Here is a 17,185-nt window from a genome sequence, read left to right as displayed (position 1 = left end):
TCCTTATTGAGTTAATCTGATACTAGATAAGAGAGAGCCCACTGGAAGCGTGCTGGGGGAAGGCTGAATAAGAAGTAGCATGTACTAAACGGGACATTTTTAATTAGAATTTGAAGCATTGTTTTAAGTAATCTAAAAAGGTGTATAATAGTCTAAAACCAAAATATGAAGGTTTATAATCAACATTTTAAACATTGCATAGTCTTAAGATAGTTTTTCTAGCTTTTGTATTCAGCTTAAATTTTTTCTTAAAAGTTGAGTTTTATAAAAGGGCTAGTGAAATGAGAATCAGCACACTTCTAAAGCTGGGTGAGAACACTTTCCAGATTAATGGAAATGAAGATGTGTTGCCAGTAGATATTTTATGGTAGGCTCCTAAGAAATGACCATGAATTCTGTCTCGTCTCCAAACATGTAGATGAAACTGCATTCTTAAATGCAAATTTAGCTCAATGCTCTCCAACTGATGTAAGTCAGATCAGTATCAGTATCTGTGTAATTCCAGCATGGGGGTGCCTATATTGATTGCTGTAAGGAGCAGTGAGTTTTCAGAACAGCCCCCAGAGATAGTACTGGCTCTATTCCAGGATAGAGTAATGTGTCCACAAACTAAATTCTTAGGAACAAAGCTGTTGGCTTCTGGAATCCCTGTGAAGTGGGCCAAGGGCTCTGGAGTTGGAGGTGGGAAACTTCCCACTCTGGCAGCACTGGGTAGGTACTAAGATGTTCTCTCATACAGACTTCTTGTGAGTGGGCACCAAACCCTATCCAATCAATTACCAAGGGGTCCAAAGAGGACTATTGGGCTCCCATCCTGGGAAGTCTCACTCTGATTAGAAGCAGCAACATCCCCAACATAGATGATACTGCTTGGGAGTCAGTGGAAGAGGAAGGAAGGGGGCAAGGAGGCAGTTGTCTGCTGAAAGTAAAGATAATAGAATGGACTTTCTATTATCTTTCTGCCGTAGGCAGTAGTGCTTCTGGGAGTCATTGTAAGAACTTTTTCCTTCATTACAGAAGTGTTGCTCTACCAGATATACAAGTAAAACTTCAGTTAGTCAAGCAGTCTCAGAAGTTCACCTGTTTAACTGGTTTAACTCACTTAATCTAGCACAGGGCACGTACACATGGAGGATTTAAAAATCAGCCTTGATGACAAAGATGAAACATGATGTCATTTGTTTTTATGCCTATCTCCCTGTATGGTGGCGTTATTATACCATCATGTCATCAGTAGGGCTTCCCAGGTGGCCCTAGTGGTAAAGAACTCATCTGCCAATTCAGGAGACTTAAGGGCCGAGGATTCAATCCCTGGGTCGGAAGATCCCCTGGGGCAGGGCATGGCAACCCACTCCAGTATTCTTGTCTGGCAAATCCCCATGGACAGAGGAGCCTGGTGGGCTACAGTCCATGGGGTTGCAAAGAGTCAAACGCAACTGAAGCAACTTCGCACACTCATATGCGCATATCATCAGTGCTTGTATTGCTGAGGCTGATTGATGTATTATTATAGAGCATAGATGTTGATGCAGCAAAAAATGTATATGACTGGTTATTTGGTGCAAAGACTTGGATACTCATTTAATGTAGTCACATTAATCTGATCATTCTGAAGGCCAACATCCATATTTGATTTCAGTGTGATTTAATGAGTAAGATGCTCTAAAATCAGTCTGGTGAGTTGAAAAAGGTAAATGCTTCCTTTTTGAAAACAACTCCCACTGAGATAGATGTCAGCCATCCTTAACTTTCTTTTTCCTACTTTCAGTTCAGTTCAGTTGCTCAGTCGTGTCCAACTCTTTGTGACCCCATGGACTGCATCACGTGAGGCCTCCCTGTCCATCACCAACTCCCGGAGTTTACCCAAACTCATGGCCATTGAATCAGTGATGCCGTCCAACCATCTCATCCTCCGTTGTCCCCTTCTCCTCCCACCTTCAATCTTTCCCAGCAACAGGGTCATTTCTAATGAGTCAGTTCTTCGCATCAGGAGGCCAAAGTATTGGAGTTTCAGCTTCAGCATCAGTCCTTCCAATGAATATTCAAAACTGATTTCCTTTAGGATGGACTGGTTGGATGTCCTTGCTGTCCAAGGGACTCTCAAGAGTCTTTTCCAACACCACAGTTCAAAAGCATCAATTCTTTGGTGCTCAGCTTTCTAGTAAATGCTTGTCCATGGTGTTTTCAGATGATGAAAAATGTTGTCTTTAGACATATGAAACGTGAAATTTTTTTTTAATTTTTATTTTATTTTTAAACTTTACATAATTGTATTAGTTTTGCCAAATATCAAAATGAATCCATCACAGGTATACATGTGCTCCCCATCCTGAACCCTCCTCCCTCCTCCCTCCCCATACCATCCCTCTGGGTCGTCCCAGTGCACTAGCCCCAAGCATCCAGTATCATGCATTGAACCTGGACTGGCATCTCGTTTCATACTTGATATTTTACATGTTTCAATGCCATTCTCCCAAATCTTCCCACCCTCTCCCTCTCCCACAGAGTCCATAAGACTGATCTATACATTGGTGTCTCTTTTGCTGTCTCGTACACAGGGTTATTGTTAGCATCTTTCTAAATTCCATATATATGCGTTAGTATACTGTATTGGTGTTTTTCCTTCTGGCTTACTTCACTCTGTGTAATAGGCTCCAGTTTCATCCACCTCATTAGAACTGATTCAAATGAATTCTTTTTAATGGCTGAGTAATACTCCATTGTGTATATGTACCACAGCTTTCTTATCCATTCATCTGCTGATGGACATCTAGGTTGCTTCCATGTCCTGGCTATTATAAACAGTGCTGCGATGAACATTGGGGTACACGTGTCTCTTTCCCTTCTGGTTTCCTCAGTATGTATGCCCAGCAGTGGGATTAATACAAAAAACCTCGAATAGCCAAAGCTATCTTGAGAAAGAAGAATGGAACTGGAGGAATCAACCTACCTGACTTCAGGCTCTACTACAAAGCCACAGTCATCAAGACAGTATGGTACTGGCACAAAGACAGAAATATAGATCAATGGAACAAAATAGAGAGCCCAGAGATAAATCCACGCACATATGGACAACCTTATCTTTGACAAAGGAGGCAAGAATATACAATGGATTAAAGACAATCTCTTTAACAAGTGGTGCTGGGAAAACTGGTCAACCATTTGTAAAAGAATGAAACTGAAACGTGAAATTTTTATCGGGCATCAGTAGTTGCCATAATTTTGTTACTGGACATTAAGTTCAGCCTGCCTTCTAGAAACATCTTGCCTAAGAAAAACTGAATAGCATATTCAGAGGCACTGAACTGAGCAACATATGAGTGACTGTTTCTCAGACATTTAAACTGAAATGGCTAATGACACTTAGGAAGTGAACTTCCTTTCTCAACTAGTTCTAAAGTATGATCACCTATGACCTTTGCCTTAGGCATATTTGCTAGACTTCTGTAGTGTTTAAAAAAAAAAAAAAGATAGCAATTCCCTGTGATATATGGGTTAGGTTCCAGAAGTTCATTTGTGCATTGGCTGTTTGAAAGCTGGAACACATTCATATTATAAAAATATTATATGTGCAACTGGTGACCCTCAAAAGCCTATTTAACCTATTTGGTAGCAATGTTATCATAGAATCTCTATTTAAAAAAACTCAATTATTCCACAGTTTCTAGACATCGTACTAATAGTACAGTGGTGCTACTGGTGGCTTAGTCGTTAAGTTGTGTCTGACTCTTGTGACCCCATGGACTGTAGCCCACCAGGCTTCTCTCTCCATGGGATTTTCCAGGCAAGAACACTTGAACAGATGGCCATTTCCTTCTCCAGGGGATCTTTCACCACCAAGGGATTGAACCTGCATCTTCTGCTTGGCAGGTGGAGTCTTTACCACTCAGCTACCAGGGAAGCCCCGATAGTACAGTGATCTACCCTTAAATTGCTCATATTCTGTTTTAAAAGCTGAATTTCCCTCTCTCCCCATCCCTTCTTCCTGCCCTGCCTTCTCCCAACCATAATTGCTCTCCTACCTTAATCTACATGAAGACCAAACAACATCCCAGCTTCTCCCAACCCTACTATTTACAGAAAGCACACACCCTTTTGAAAATTGTCTAAGGATTTTTACTGCTTTAAAAGGAAGGAGGTAGAATTGCAAAAGAGTTTGAAGAAGTCTTGGGCTTGTGCTTCATTTGTAAATTACAAAGAAACTGTTTGCTCTGTTGCTCCAAGATTATTCCTGGGTCATCCAGGCAGAGTGGTGGGTTTGAGAGGCAGTCCCATACTTTACCAGGGCTTCACTGAGATACATTCATACCTCACTAAAAAACTCGGATAGTTTTTTAAATATGTTCCTTTCTGACAATGATTCTACTGGAGTTTTGAAAACAGAGCAGGTTCTTAGTTGAAGAACAGGGTGGAGAGACAGTCAAGGCCAATGACTGGTGACCAGTAACAAGGCCAGTGTTCCCTGGGATGCAGGGACAGCAGCCTGGCTTACAGTAGCTCTGTTCCTCCCCACCTCCACTGAGTAACTGTTGAATTTTTTCCTTTTTTCCAGGAGGAGCTGTCTATACAGATTTACCCTCCCAATCTTCCTCACCCCTCTCCTGACTTCTCCAACTACTGTAGCTCCCAACTCCCAAATAGAGATTGTCAAGTAAGAAATGGTCTCCCCAAATGCATTCCAAAAGCACTTCGAAGAAAGGAGTCAGTTTATCAGCTTAGTTCTGGCTTAGCTCTTTGTGACCCTGAAAAATCTGAAAGCTGAGGCAGATTGAGGACTTGTAATTGGATTCTCTCGTTTGGAATGGGTGTAGCATACTTCAAATGAATATACATATTAGAAAACAAACATGTGAGTCGCAGCCTGTAAACCAAATAGCTGTTAGTGCTCTGTACTGTAAAGAGCCCTTCCGCCTGGCCTGGTACCGTGTGCCAGGTGGTGACGCCTGCCACACAGTCAGCTTTGTCCTTCCGTGAGTTGGCCAGCTTCTGCCAGACTCTTTCCTTGTTTTTGAGACTGAGAGCCTTTTCTTCAGTTTTTGTTCTCATGTGTTACTATGTTTAGATGTGCAGTAGGTTCCAAAATTGGAGAGCCTCTATTTGGGAATATTTTTAGTATGGCAAATTAAAGAAATTGATCAAATAAAACGCCATGTCTAGTAGAAAGATAATAAAGAGAGCAGAACACCGTGTTTTAAATTTCACTTTTCCTTTCTTGCAGAAGGCTGGAGGGAAACTTTGTGATTTAAATCCTTTTTCTTGGCCTGGTACTTAATTTCTGGTCATTTACTGTGTGAGCATAGCAAGGTCTGGGCTACATCACATTTCTTTGCACTCCACGGTAATTGGAGAAGGAAATGGCAACCCACTCTAGTATCCTTGCCTGGAAAATCCCATGGACAGAGGAACCTGGCAGGCTGCAGTCCTTGGGGTTGCAAAGAGTTGGGCACAACTGAGCAACTGACACTCCAGGGTAATTATTTCAGAGTTGTTATTGTTCAGTTGCTCAGTCATGTCCTTCTCTTTGTGAACCCATGAGCTGCAGCACACCATGCTTCCCTGTCCTTCACCATCTCTTGGAGTTTGCTGAAACTCTTATCTATGGAGTTAGTGATGCTATCCAACCATCTCATCCTCTGTCACCCCCTTCTCCTCTTACCCTCAGTCTTTCCCAGCATCAGGGTCTTTTCCAATGAGTCGGCTCTTCATATCAGGCAGCCAAATTATTGGAGCTTCAGCATTAGTCCTTCCAACGGATATATTCAGAGTTGATTTCCTTTAGGATTGATTGGTTTGATCTCATGCTGTCCAAGGGACTCTAAAGAATCTTCTCTAGCATCACAATTCAAAAACATCAATTCTACAGCACTCAGCCTTCCTTACTGTCCACCTCTCACATCCCTACATGACATAGCTTTGATTATACAGATCTTTGTCAGCAAAGTAATGTCTCTGCTTTTTAATATGCTATCTAGGTTTGTCATAGTTTTTCCTCCAAGGAGCAAGTGTCTTTTAATTTCACGGCTGCGGTCACCATTTGCAGTGATTTTTGAGCCCAAGAAAATAAAATCTGTGACTATTTTCCATTTTTTCCCCCGTCTATTTGCCATGAAGTGTTGGGACCAAATGCTATGATCTTAGTTTTTTGAATGTTGAGTTTTATGCCAGCTTTTTCACTCTCCTCTTTCACCCTCATCAACAGGCTCTTTAGTTCATCTTCACTTTCTGCCATTAGAGTGGTATCATCTGCATATCTGAGGTTGTTGATATTTCTCCCAGAAATCTTGCTTCCAGCTTGCACTTTATCCACCCTGGCATTTTATATCATGTGCTCTGCATATAAGTTAAATAAGCAGGGTGACAATATACAGCCTTGACACACTCCTCTCACAAATTTGAACCACTCCATGTTCAGTTCTAACTGTCGTTCTTGACCTGCATACAGGTTTCTCAGGTGGCAGGTAATAAGGTGGTCTGGTCACAGTTTGTGGTGATCCACACAGTCAAAGGCTCTAACATAGTCAATGAAGCAGTATATGTTTTTCTTGAATTCCCTTGCTTTTTCTATGATCCAGGGGATGCTGGAAATTTTATTCTGGTACCTCTCCTTTTTCTAAATCCAGCTTGTACATCTGGAAGTTCTTGGTTCACATACTATTAAAGCCTTGAAGGATTTTGGGCATAATCTTGCTAGCATGTCAAATAAGCACAATTATACAGTGGTTTGAACATTCTTTGGCATTGCCCTTCTTTGAGATTGGAATGAAAACTGAGCTTTTCCAGTCCTGAGTTCTCCAAATTTGCTGGCATATTGAGGAGTGCAGCACTTTAAAACAGCATCATGTTTTAGGATTTGAAATGGAATTCCATCACCTCCCCTAACTTTGTTCATAGTACTGGTTCCTAAGGCCCACTTGACATCACACTCCAGGATGTCTGGCTCTAGGAGAGTGACCACACAATTGTGGTTATCTGGGTCATTAAGACCTTTTTTGTACAGTTCTTCTGTGTATTCTTGCCACCTCTTCTTAATCTCTTCTGCTTCTGTTAGATTCTTGCTATTTCTGTCTTTCATTGTGCTCATCTTTGCATGAAATGTTCTTTAATATCTCTTAAAGAGATCTGTGGTATTTCTTGAAGAGATCACTAGTCTTTCCCATTCTATTGTTTTCCTCTATTTCTTTGCATTGTTCACTTAAGAAGGCTTTCTTACTTCTCCTTGCTATTCTTTGGAACTCTGCATTCAGATGGATATATGTTTCCTTTTCTCCTTTGCCTTTGGCTTCTCTTCTTTTCTCAACTTTTTGTAAGCCCTCCTCAGACAACCACTTTGCCTTTTGCATTTCTTTTTCTATGGGATGGTTTGGGTCATCGCCTCCTGTACAGTGTTGAACCTCCATCCACAGTTCTTCAGGCACTCTGATTCTTTGAATCTATTTATCACCTCCACTGGATAATCATAAAGGATTTGATTTAGTTCATACCTGAATGATCTAGTATTTTTCCCTACTTTCTTCAATTTAAGTCTGAATTTTACAATAAGGATCTCATGATCTGAGCCACAGTCTGATTTTGGTATTGACCATCTGGTGATGTCCGTGTGTCGAGTTATCTCTTGTAAAGTTGGAAGAGGGTGTTTGCTATTACCAGTGTGTTCTCTGGGCAAAACTCTGTTAGCCTTTGCCCTGCTTCATTTTGTACTCCAAGGTCAAACTTGCCTGTTACTCCAGGTATCTCCTGACTTCTATCTGTTGGATTCCAATCCCCTATGATAAAAAGGACATCTTTTTTTGGTGTTAGTTCTAGAATTATTTAATAGAGTCGAATGCATTTTCAGACCACAAACTATACACCCCTGATAGTCACTAGCAGAGTAAATCCTAGTACAACGTCTGTGCAGAGCTGCTGGGGTGGGACTCGGCACTGTGTCCTCGCAGGCGTCATCAGCCTTCTTCCCCGGTTTGCCACACTGGCTGACAGAGGAAGGAGCAGCTTCTGCCTTCCACGCTTCTCAGCACTTTCTGATTTAACAGCCTGTGGTGCTGGCTTCGAAGTGGGCATGAAGGCAGCCAGGAAGTGTTCTCCTACCTTTTGCTGCTCTGCTCCATTTCCTGTGCAGCGAAGGTGCCAGAGAAACAATTCGATTTCCGCTCAACCCACAACATCTCACGTCAGAGTTGGCAGAAGCCACAGCTTGAACCAATACAGGTTTGGCTTGGAAAACCGAGAGGGAAAGCGGTACGTGTATCCACATGGAGCAGTCTAGTTTGTCAGCTTCTGATTCAGACCTAGCACTGTGGCTCCTAGCGGATCCCTTTCCTGCCTTTGCTGGCTTTCCCCTTTCTCCCTGCAAAGTCAAGTTGTCTTGGAGTTTCCTTGGTAGTCCTCCTCCTTGGAAGTGGTGGCCTTCTCAGTAGAATCCAGACTGGCAAGAACAGAGAGGCCTAAATTGCAAAAGATGAATTTACCAATGCCAGAGGCAAGAGATCAGGTGCTGGTGTTGAATATAAATTATACTCAAGCAGGAAGATTCAGATAACTTAAAGTTAGAAAGCAAGACAGGGGATTACTGTTTTTTAATTACTTCAGTCATGTGTTGAAAATGATGAGATGCTATGCAGTTAAAGAAGGAACTTGAAAAGTAGGCTGAGGTTAAAAAATTCAACAGAAAAGTAAGTATTGTGATGTTTTGAATAAATTAAATGTAAATATATATATGCACATAGACATTTTTTCCAGAGAGAAAAGAGGGGAAAATAAGGGGCTTCTATTTTTAATTTACAACTTTTATGTACAATTTGACTTTGCTAACCATAGAATAAACATTTCTTTTTAACATAAAAAGAATAAATGGGTTATTCAGGTGGTGGGATTATGGACCTTTCAAGTTTGTACCTCTATAGTCTTTATATTGTGTAGAAAAGCTAATAAGTACTATTTTTTAGAATATACTAATTCAATTGAAACTTTTTATTTCCTTTGATAGGCAAGTATATGATTAATACCTACTCTGATCACTTCTCTCTCAACAGTTCTATAAATGTAACTTAGTCTCCTAGCCAACCTTTCAGTGCTTCCGTGCAGTGTAAGCAGTCATACAGAGGGCCTTAGGATACTATCAATAGCTGGTAAGAAAAAGTAGAATTGTGGTTCAGGAGTTACCAATAGCTATTCCAGATGACCAAGTTTGCTCTGGGGGAAACTTTCCCATTCTTTTCAGAAATAACTGGCTTCTAAGTTGGAATTCCTGTGATTTCTATCACAAATGATATTATTAAAACCACCTGATCTGGGGACTTCCCTGGTAGTCCAGTGGCTAAAACTCTGTGCTCCCAAGGCAGGGGGGTTGATCCTTGGTCAGGGAACTAGATCCCACATGCCACAACTAAAGATCCTGCATGCTGGAACTAAGACCCAACACAGCCAAATAAATAAGTTAAAAAAAAAAAAAAACTGATCTGGCATCTTTGCTCATTTTTTTTTTCCTACTGCTATTTTTCAAATCTAAATGCAAATCTTCTTGAATATGCTAAACCAGCCCCTGTTTTGCTTTCTGACTCCTGGAAGAAATTGGAGTAAGTCACGATGCATCAAATGAAGGCGATGCTAAAACACGAAGCCTGTACAGACTCCCCAGTGTCAAGCCTGCTCACGAACGCCTTAAATGAAAAGCCCTTCTCTAAGACCACGCATGAGATATTTTTATCATCTAACCACCACCTAGATCTGTGTGCCCTTTTTTTCCCTCCCTTTCTGGTTCCTCACTGTCCTTTGTAGCCTTTTATTATCCCCCACCTAAATTAAATCCTCTGCCTTTTCTGAATCTCTCCCACCTTCTAAGCCAGTTTGGAGCACCCACTCCGGCCCTCAGTGATGTCTGACTGAGCTCCAAGAGGTGATAGTTGAGAATTTGGAAGCTAAGCACTTGGACTTGATTCTGTAGTTAGTGAAGGCTCTATCAGGTGGTGGTGGTTATTCAGCCACTAAGTCATGTCCAACTCTGCCACCCCGTGAACTGTAGCACATCAGGTTTCTCTGTCCTCCACTATCTCCCAGACTTTGCTCAAATTCACGTCCATGGAGTCAGTGATGCTATCTAACTATCTCATCCTCTGCCACCCCTTTCTCCTTTGGCCTTCAATCTTTCCCAGCATCAAGGTCTTTTCCAATGAGTCACCTCTTCACGTCAGGTGGCCAACATATTGGAGCTTCAGCATCAGTCCTTCCAGTGAATATTTAGAGTTGATTTCTTTTAGGATAGCCTCATTTGGTCACCTTGCAGTCCAAGGGACTCTCAAGAATCTTCTCGAGCACGGTGATTTAAAAGCATCAGTTCTTCGGCACTCAGCCTTCTTTATGGTCCACCTCTCACAACTCCCACATGACTACTGGAAAAAACCATAGCTTTGTTGGCAAAGTGATGCCTCTGCTTTTTAATACACTGTCTAGGTTTGTCATAGCTTTTCTTCCAAGGAGCAATGTATTTTATCTTCAGGCTAAGGATTACTTTTCATTGTGAATACAAGATCTAGAAAATAAAGTGATTTAAACAAATTAGGTTTTCATTTTGTTTTCTTGCCAACAGCAAACATGCTAATACTTGTTCAGAGGCCTAAAAATGGCAGGGCCAAGTTTCTGTTATTCCCATCACCTCTTTGTCATCATTGCCTTCTGGTTATAAGGTGAATGGATGCTCTACTTTGAACATCACATCGAGATTCAAGGCAGAAAGAAAAAGAGGGGAGAGGAGCAAACCCACCAGGTCTGCTTCTTCTCTGAGGAGCTTTCACAAACCCCACCAGCAATTTCAGTTTTCAACTTTTCAGCCAGAGCTGTGCTTTGTGGCCAATCAGGGTTCTATTAGAAAGAAGCATCAGAGAATATATATTTATTGGATAACCAGCACAGATCTGTACAGAGCCTTCCCTGTGCAAGTTGGCACTGTTAATTTCCACACAAGAAACAATGTATCAGGCATTTCCCCCAATTTATTAAACGATAAAGCATAGTTTTTGCCCTGCCTCTCACGAGATTATCAGTATTTAGAACTTTTGGAAATAAACATTCTAAAAGTCATATAAGATAGAATGAAGTCAAATGCTCGATAATGTGGGGCAGCCTTGGAGTGTAGCAAAAGTCAGAGAAAGAAATGTGTTGAAGGTAGGATAACTAGAAGAGATTTTAGGGAAAAGAGACTTGAGCTGGACTATGAAAAATGATCTGGATTCCGTATGATACTATAATGGTGGATATATGACGTTATACATTTTTCAAGACCCAAAACAACACCAAGCATGAACGCTAATGTGAACTATAGACTTCGGGTGATGATGAGGTGTCAGTGTAGGTTCATCAGTTGAAACAAATGTCCCATTCAGTGAAGGAGGTTGATGGTGGGAGAAAGTGTGTGTGTGTATGGGAGAAAGTGTGTTTAGGTAGAGGAAGAGAGTACATGGAAGCTCTCTAAACTTTCTGCACAATTTTTAGGTAAACCTAAAACTCTCAAAAATATTTTACAAAAATAATAAGATGGATTGGATTAAGTAGTTGGAGAGATGGTGAGACTGGTGATCCAAGGAGAGAAGAAAAACTGTTAATAACAAGGTCACAAATGTAGAAATGACTACAGCATAAGGCGGCATGGTGAGACTGGGTTGGCCAGTCACTTTAAAACAACCTTTAAGTTAAATGTTCAGTAGTTAACCTGAAATGAATTGGAATAACTTTTAACCTTTCACTATTTACCGTTCATTCCTACTGAGTTTGTCAATGTTAACATAAAAAAATTTAAAGTAGTTTACTATTTCCTGCAGAGGAGGAATGATTAACAATTAATATTCTGCTGCTGCTAAGTCACTTCAGTCGTGTCCAACTCTGTGTGACCTCATGGGCGGCAGCCCACCAGGCTCCCCTGTCCCTGGGATTCTCCAGGTAACCATGTGTATATGGAAAGCACAGATGACTCATTTAGTCAGATAATACAGGATTAAAATTACTTTCACATTTCGTTGCAAAACTGATATTTAAATCTACTGCTTATTTGGGACTCTTTCTAAGAATTGTACATTTACTACCTTGATAATTTTACTTTGTATTTAAGTACAAAATCTTTTCTGTTTTGTGGCCAAAAATAAGCATTTTTTAAAACTGTGGCATTCGTCATTTTAGTTTTCTTTCAAGTTAAGTTGTGATCCTGTTAAAAGTAAAAACAGCTTCTTTCAGTCGGTGACTTTAATTAAGGGGAGCATAATAAAGTTGAGTTCTAATTATTTTTCTTTCCTAAATTATTTAAACAGTTGCTTTTAATTACACACTGAATTTAATTGAATTGGATCTAATTTGATCAGCTCCCTATCCAGCTGTTGAAATTTAGACAATTAACTGCAATCTGTAATTTACCATTTCTCAGTGAGACTGGAAAACAGTATGGTTAGGGTTTTCACCCTTTTTCTATATTTTGCCCTGTACTTTGCTTAATCATAAACATTATTCATATTACAGGGCAAAGATCATTTGTGAAACAGCTTGCACTGTGACTGGTAAATATCGCCAGGAAAATACGTCACCCACAGGGATGAAAAGGCTTATCTTTTCATCTGATTATATTAATACAGGTGAAAAATACAGCATTTTATCTTTTGATTATAGTGTTGTCGCCATCTGGCTGGAGGGAGGCTTTTGTTTATTTTTTGTTGACTTTTAAATAAAAGCCTCTTGCGTTGAATTTAAAGTGTGTAGTGAGTGTTTACTCCTGTTGGCTAACTGTATCAGAAGGACTTTGTAACACAAATCAAGAAGCTGCTTTTGGTGATAAAACAGCTTGAGAAATAATTCTCAGTCATTTCCACAAAATACATGGAACATGTGCTTTTCTGAAATGCTTTTCATTTCAGCTAAGATGGATTTTTTTTTTTTTTTTTTTTTTTTTGCTTTTTAACAAACAGATTATCAAAACATATCTATTAAGTTGCTTTGGAAAAAAGACTAGAGTTCACAAATCTCTCACAGATGAAATGCCTGTTTCACAGAGTGTCTGATGTTTCCAGCTGGAGACTGCCCTCTTCTCAGGCTTTATCCCGGGCAGTATAGGTGGTACACTGTTGTATTGGAGATTGACCCTCTGTTCCCCAGATATTCACTATTAAGTGGGATGGTGGTTTAGTCGTTAAATCGTGCCCAGCTCTCGTGTCCCCATGGACTGTAGCCTGCCAGGCTCCCCTGTCCATGGGATTCTCCAGGCAAGAATACTGGAGTGGGGTGCTATTTAAGTGAAAGTCGCTCAGTCGTGTCTGGCTCTTAGTGACACCATGGACTGTACAGTCCATGGAATTCTCCAGCCCAGAATACTCTAGCGGGTAGCCTTTCCCTTCTCCAGGAGATCTTCCCAACCCAGGGATCAAACCCAGGTCTCCTGCATTGCAGGTGGATGCTTTACCAGCTGAGCCACAGGGGAAGCCCTCACTATAAGTGGTACTGAGCAAACCTTTCTATTATGTGGCTGCCGAAACAGTCATTTGATTTTGAGTCTTGCCTAACACATTGTCGGCACCATCCTGAATTACGTTAGTTTTTGTTTTCTGACACGGAGTGATGTAACTGTGATCCGACAGCTCTTTTGGTCACCTTTTTTCTACCGTATCTGCTGGAGAAGGAATAGGCTACCCACTCCAGTGTTCTTGGGTTTCCCTTGTGGCTCAGCTGGTAAAGAATCTGCCTGCGATGTGGGAGACCTGAGTTCGGTTCCTGGGTTGGGAAGATCCCCTGGAAACGGGGATGGCTACCCACTCCAGTATTCTGGCCAGGATAAGTCTCAAAGAGTCAGACAGAATAAGCGACGTTCACTTTTTCACCATCTTAGCCGCCATCAAAAAGTGAGCAAATGTATACTTTTTCTTTTTTACTTGTCATTAATACTTTCGCTTCTTGGGCTTTTGCCACAGTTTGTTTGGGGTACACTATCTATAATTTCTTGCTCTCTTGTTTCCTTCTTCAGGCGTTTATTCAGTGTCACCTATATGCCAAATGGAGAAGGCAATGGCACCCCACTCCAGTACTCTTGCCTGGGAAATCCCATGGATGGATGAGCCTGGTAGGCTACAGTCCATGGGGTCCCAGAGAGTCGGACATGACTGAGCGACTTCACTTTCACTTTTCACTTTCATGCATTGGAGAAGGAAATGGCAACCCACTCCGGTGTTCTTGCCTGGAGAATCCCAGGGACGGGGGAGCCTGGTGGGCTGCCATCTATGGGGTCGCACAGAGTCGGACACGACTGAAGCGACTTAGCAGCAGCATATGCCAAATGGTGGGCTAAATACGGTACGGAGCTGATAAAGATGAAGGCACCATACTTGCCTTCAAGTTCCTTGGGTCTGGTAGAAATTATCGTAGTTCTGGAAGCACCTGGCCAAGTGTCAAAGGCTAAATTAGCCTGTCACTCCCCTTACTTGGAGAGCATCTATGGTTCTTCAAGGTCAGAATATGATGTCTGAGTGTGTGTGTGTGTGTGTGTGTGTGTGTGTGTGTGTTCAGTTGCTCAGTCGTTTCTGACTCTTTGCAACACCAGGGACTATAGCCCGCCAGGCTCCTCTGTCTATGGGATTTCCCAGGCAAGAATACTGGAGTGAGTTGCCATCTCCTCCTCCAGGGTATCTTCCTGGCCCAGGGATTGAACCTGCCTCTCTTGCTTGGAAGGTGGATTCTTTACCACTGAGCCACCTGGTAATTTAAGTATGATGTCTGTGATTAGACATCAACTCTTTGGAGTAAACAAGTAGCTTACCCTTTATCCCTTAAAAATATCTTGGTAACTTGGTAGAATTATCTGTTGCAATTATTTAAATAATATTTATATCTTTCCTGTTGTGTACTTTGGCAGACAAAATGGATTTTTATAGAAAAGGTTATGTTGGCATTTTATCTTGTTGTAGACGAACCTTCAATGCAACTGCTTCAGTTTCTTTCTGGAAGTTGATTGATTACAAACTGTTAATAAAAACCAACATGTGTCTGTTCCATTCTTCATGCCTTATTGTCAGTTTTGTAGATGAGTGATGTTTTCGGTGGATTCTGTTCCCATACATCACATAATTTCACACAGTGTTTGGTTGATATTGATATTTGTAAAATCAGTGTCTCTACATTGGATTTGTATTATCTCAGTATTGGACAGATTTCTTTGTTTTTTGGATGAATATCATTTTCCATAACTGTCATAACTTCATTTTTCATAATGAAAAAAAATTATCAGAAAGGGATTTTCAGTCACTATTCATTGTTGCTGGATGAGCTCCCTTTAAATTTTAAAACCTCCACAGGGTCTTACAAGCCTCTAATGTAGTCTAGTGGGGCTGCTGAGTCATTAGTTTTTGTTCTATTTGGAATGTGTGAAATGCAAAAAAAAAGTAAGTCTTAATCGAGTCGTTTCTGTCAATATGAATAAGGATGCAGTGTATGTCCCAGATACACATTATCATCAAATATTCTCATTTAATTGCATTTGTTTTTGCAACAAGAAATGAGCAAGAGTGCTGAATAAATGGTTCATTGTTCTTATTGTTGCGTCAATTTAAACGTGACCAGATGTTGCACCATGCCACAAAGTGGGTCTGTTCTGGTGCAGAAGGGTAAATCAGACTCTGCACTGTTTCTCAGCATCTCTAGTTACATATGTTGCCATGGTGCGGTGCCTGCAAGTTTGCATAGCGAAGTGACTGCTTCCTAGGTTTGCCTATGAAAGAGTCAAGATACTCATCAGCATCTACCCACATCACCTGCCGGTGTATCACCTTCAAAAACACCCCAGCTGTTTCCCAGCCAGACCCTGTTCCTCCATTCTCTGTTTCCTCTTCCTGCTCATCGTTCTTGCTTCCTGGAGTTTGTGGCTGGGTCTCCATTTCCTGCAGGGTCTGAAGCTGAGGAGACCTGGACGCCTCCGCAGGGTCCCTGTGCGGTGCTGCCTCTCTGTCCTGGCTCCCACTAGGACAGCCACGCTGACTCTGCTCGTCCTTGGCTCCCGGATGCTTCAGCTACAGACAGAAATTTCAAAACACAGTCACGCGTGTCACTTTTCCCCCTAATGGTTAAGTAATCATCTCCTGGTGCAGGTTAAGGGAAAGTGGGAAAGGCTGCAGAATTATTAAATTGTGCAGAAAGTGGACTTCTTAAGATGGGGTTTTAGTCAGATTTCCTTTTCATTAAGATGATAACCCTTTTGAATACATTTCCAGCAGGCTTGTGGGGCCGTACCTTTCATTTACCCAGAATCTGCTGAAGCTAGATTAGTTCACAGCTGGAAGTGCCATCTGGCACTCTTGTGACTTCCCATTGCCTTCATCACAAATTCAAAGCTCTTGGAATCTGAGGAGGCAGTGACCTCGGGCTGTTTGTCTTATTTTCACCTGCCCGCCTTCCTACACCCCCCGTTCTGACTGGACAGTCCCTTGATGCACTCTTATCTGTGTGCCTCTGTAGTTTTGCACATGCCATGCCCCAGCCAGGAGGATTCTCGGCATCCCCCTCACGTATCCATATTCTCTCCATTCGTCAAAATCTTTATTCAGTGACATTCCCATCCCTGCTGCTGCTGCTGCTGCTGCTGCTGCTAAGTTGCTTCAGTCGTGTCTGACTCTGTGCGACCCCGTAGACGGCAGCCCACCAGGCTCCCCCGTTCCTGGGATTCTCCAGGCAAGAACACTGGAGTGGCTTGCCATTTCCTTCTCCAATGCAGGAAAGTGAAAAGTGAAAGTGAAGTCGCTCAGTCGTATCCGACTCCTTAGCGACCCCATGAACTGCAGCCCACCAGGCTCCTTCATCCATGGGACCCTCCAGGCAAGAGCACTGGAGTACTACCCCTTGAAGTACTTGGCCTCTCACCTCTGATTACCTATAACACTGTATCATTTATTTGGTTACTAGTCCTCTGTAGTGTATCGATTTTTGAAAACTGATTTGGTCTGTTGTTGTAAATGCCTATATTTATTTGCATATTGTCTCCCACCAAAGGACAATGAGGATCTTGGAAGTAGATGCGATGTCCTCAGTTCAGTTCAGATGCTCAATCATGTCTGACTTTGCGACCCCATGGACTGCAGCACACCAGGCTTCCCTGTCCATCACCAACTCCCGGAGCTTGCTCAGACTCATGTCCATTCAGTCGGTAATGCCATCCAACTATCTCATCCTCTGT

General features: G+C 41.7%; 1 protein-coding gene across 14 annotated transcripts in view; it reads left to right on the top strand.

The window, feature by feature from the left end:
* The window catches only part of MAP7 (microtubule associated protein 7), a 177,436-nt gene that overhangs the window by 92,799 nt on the left and 67,452 nt on the right, over positions 1–17,185 (top strand). The window contains exon 1 of one of the 14 annotated variants that reach the window (XM_059889604.1): positions 17,065–17,155. Coding sequence (XP_059745587.1) covers positions 17,080–17,155 — 76 coding nt within the window. The 5' untranslated portion in view covers positions 17,065–17,079. 14 annotated transcript variants of the gene reach the window in all.

The sequence above is a fragment of the Bos taurus genome, chromosome 9 (genome assembly GCF_002263795.3).
Source record: "Bos taurus isolate L1 Dominette 01449 registration number 42190680 breed Hereford chromosome 9, ARS-UCD2.0, whole genome shotgun sequence".
Taxonomy (NCBI): Eukaryota; Metazoa; Chordata; class Mammalia; order Artiodactyla; family Bovidae; genus Bos; species Bos taurus.
This window is presented reverse-complemented; position numbering and strand designations above follow the sequence as displayed.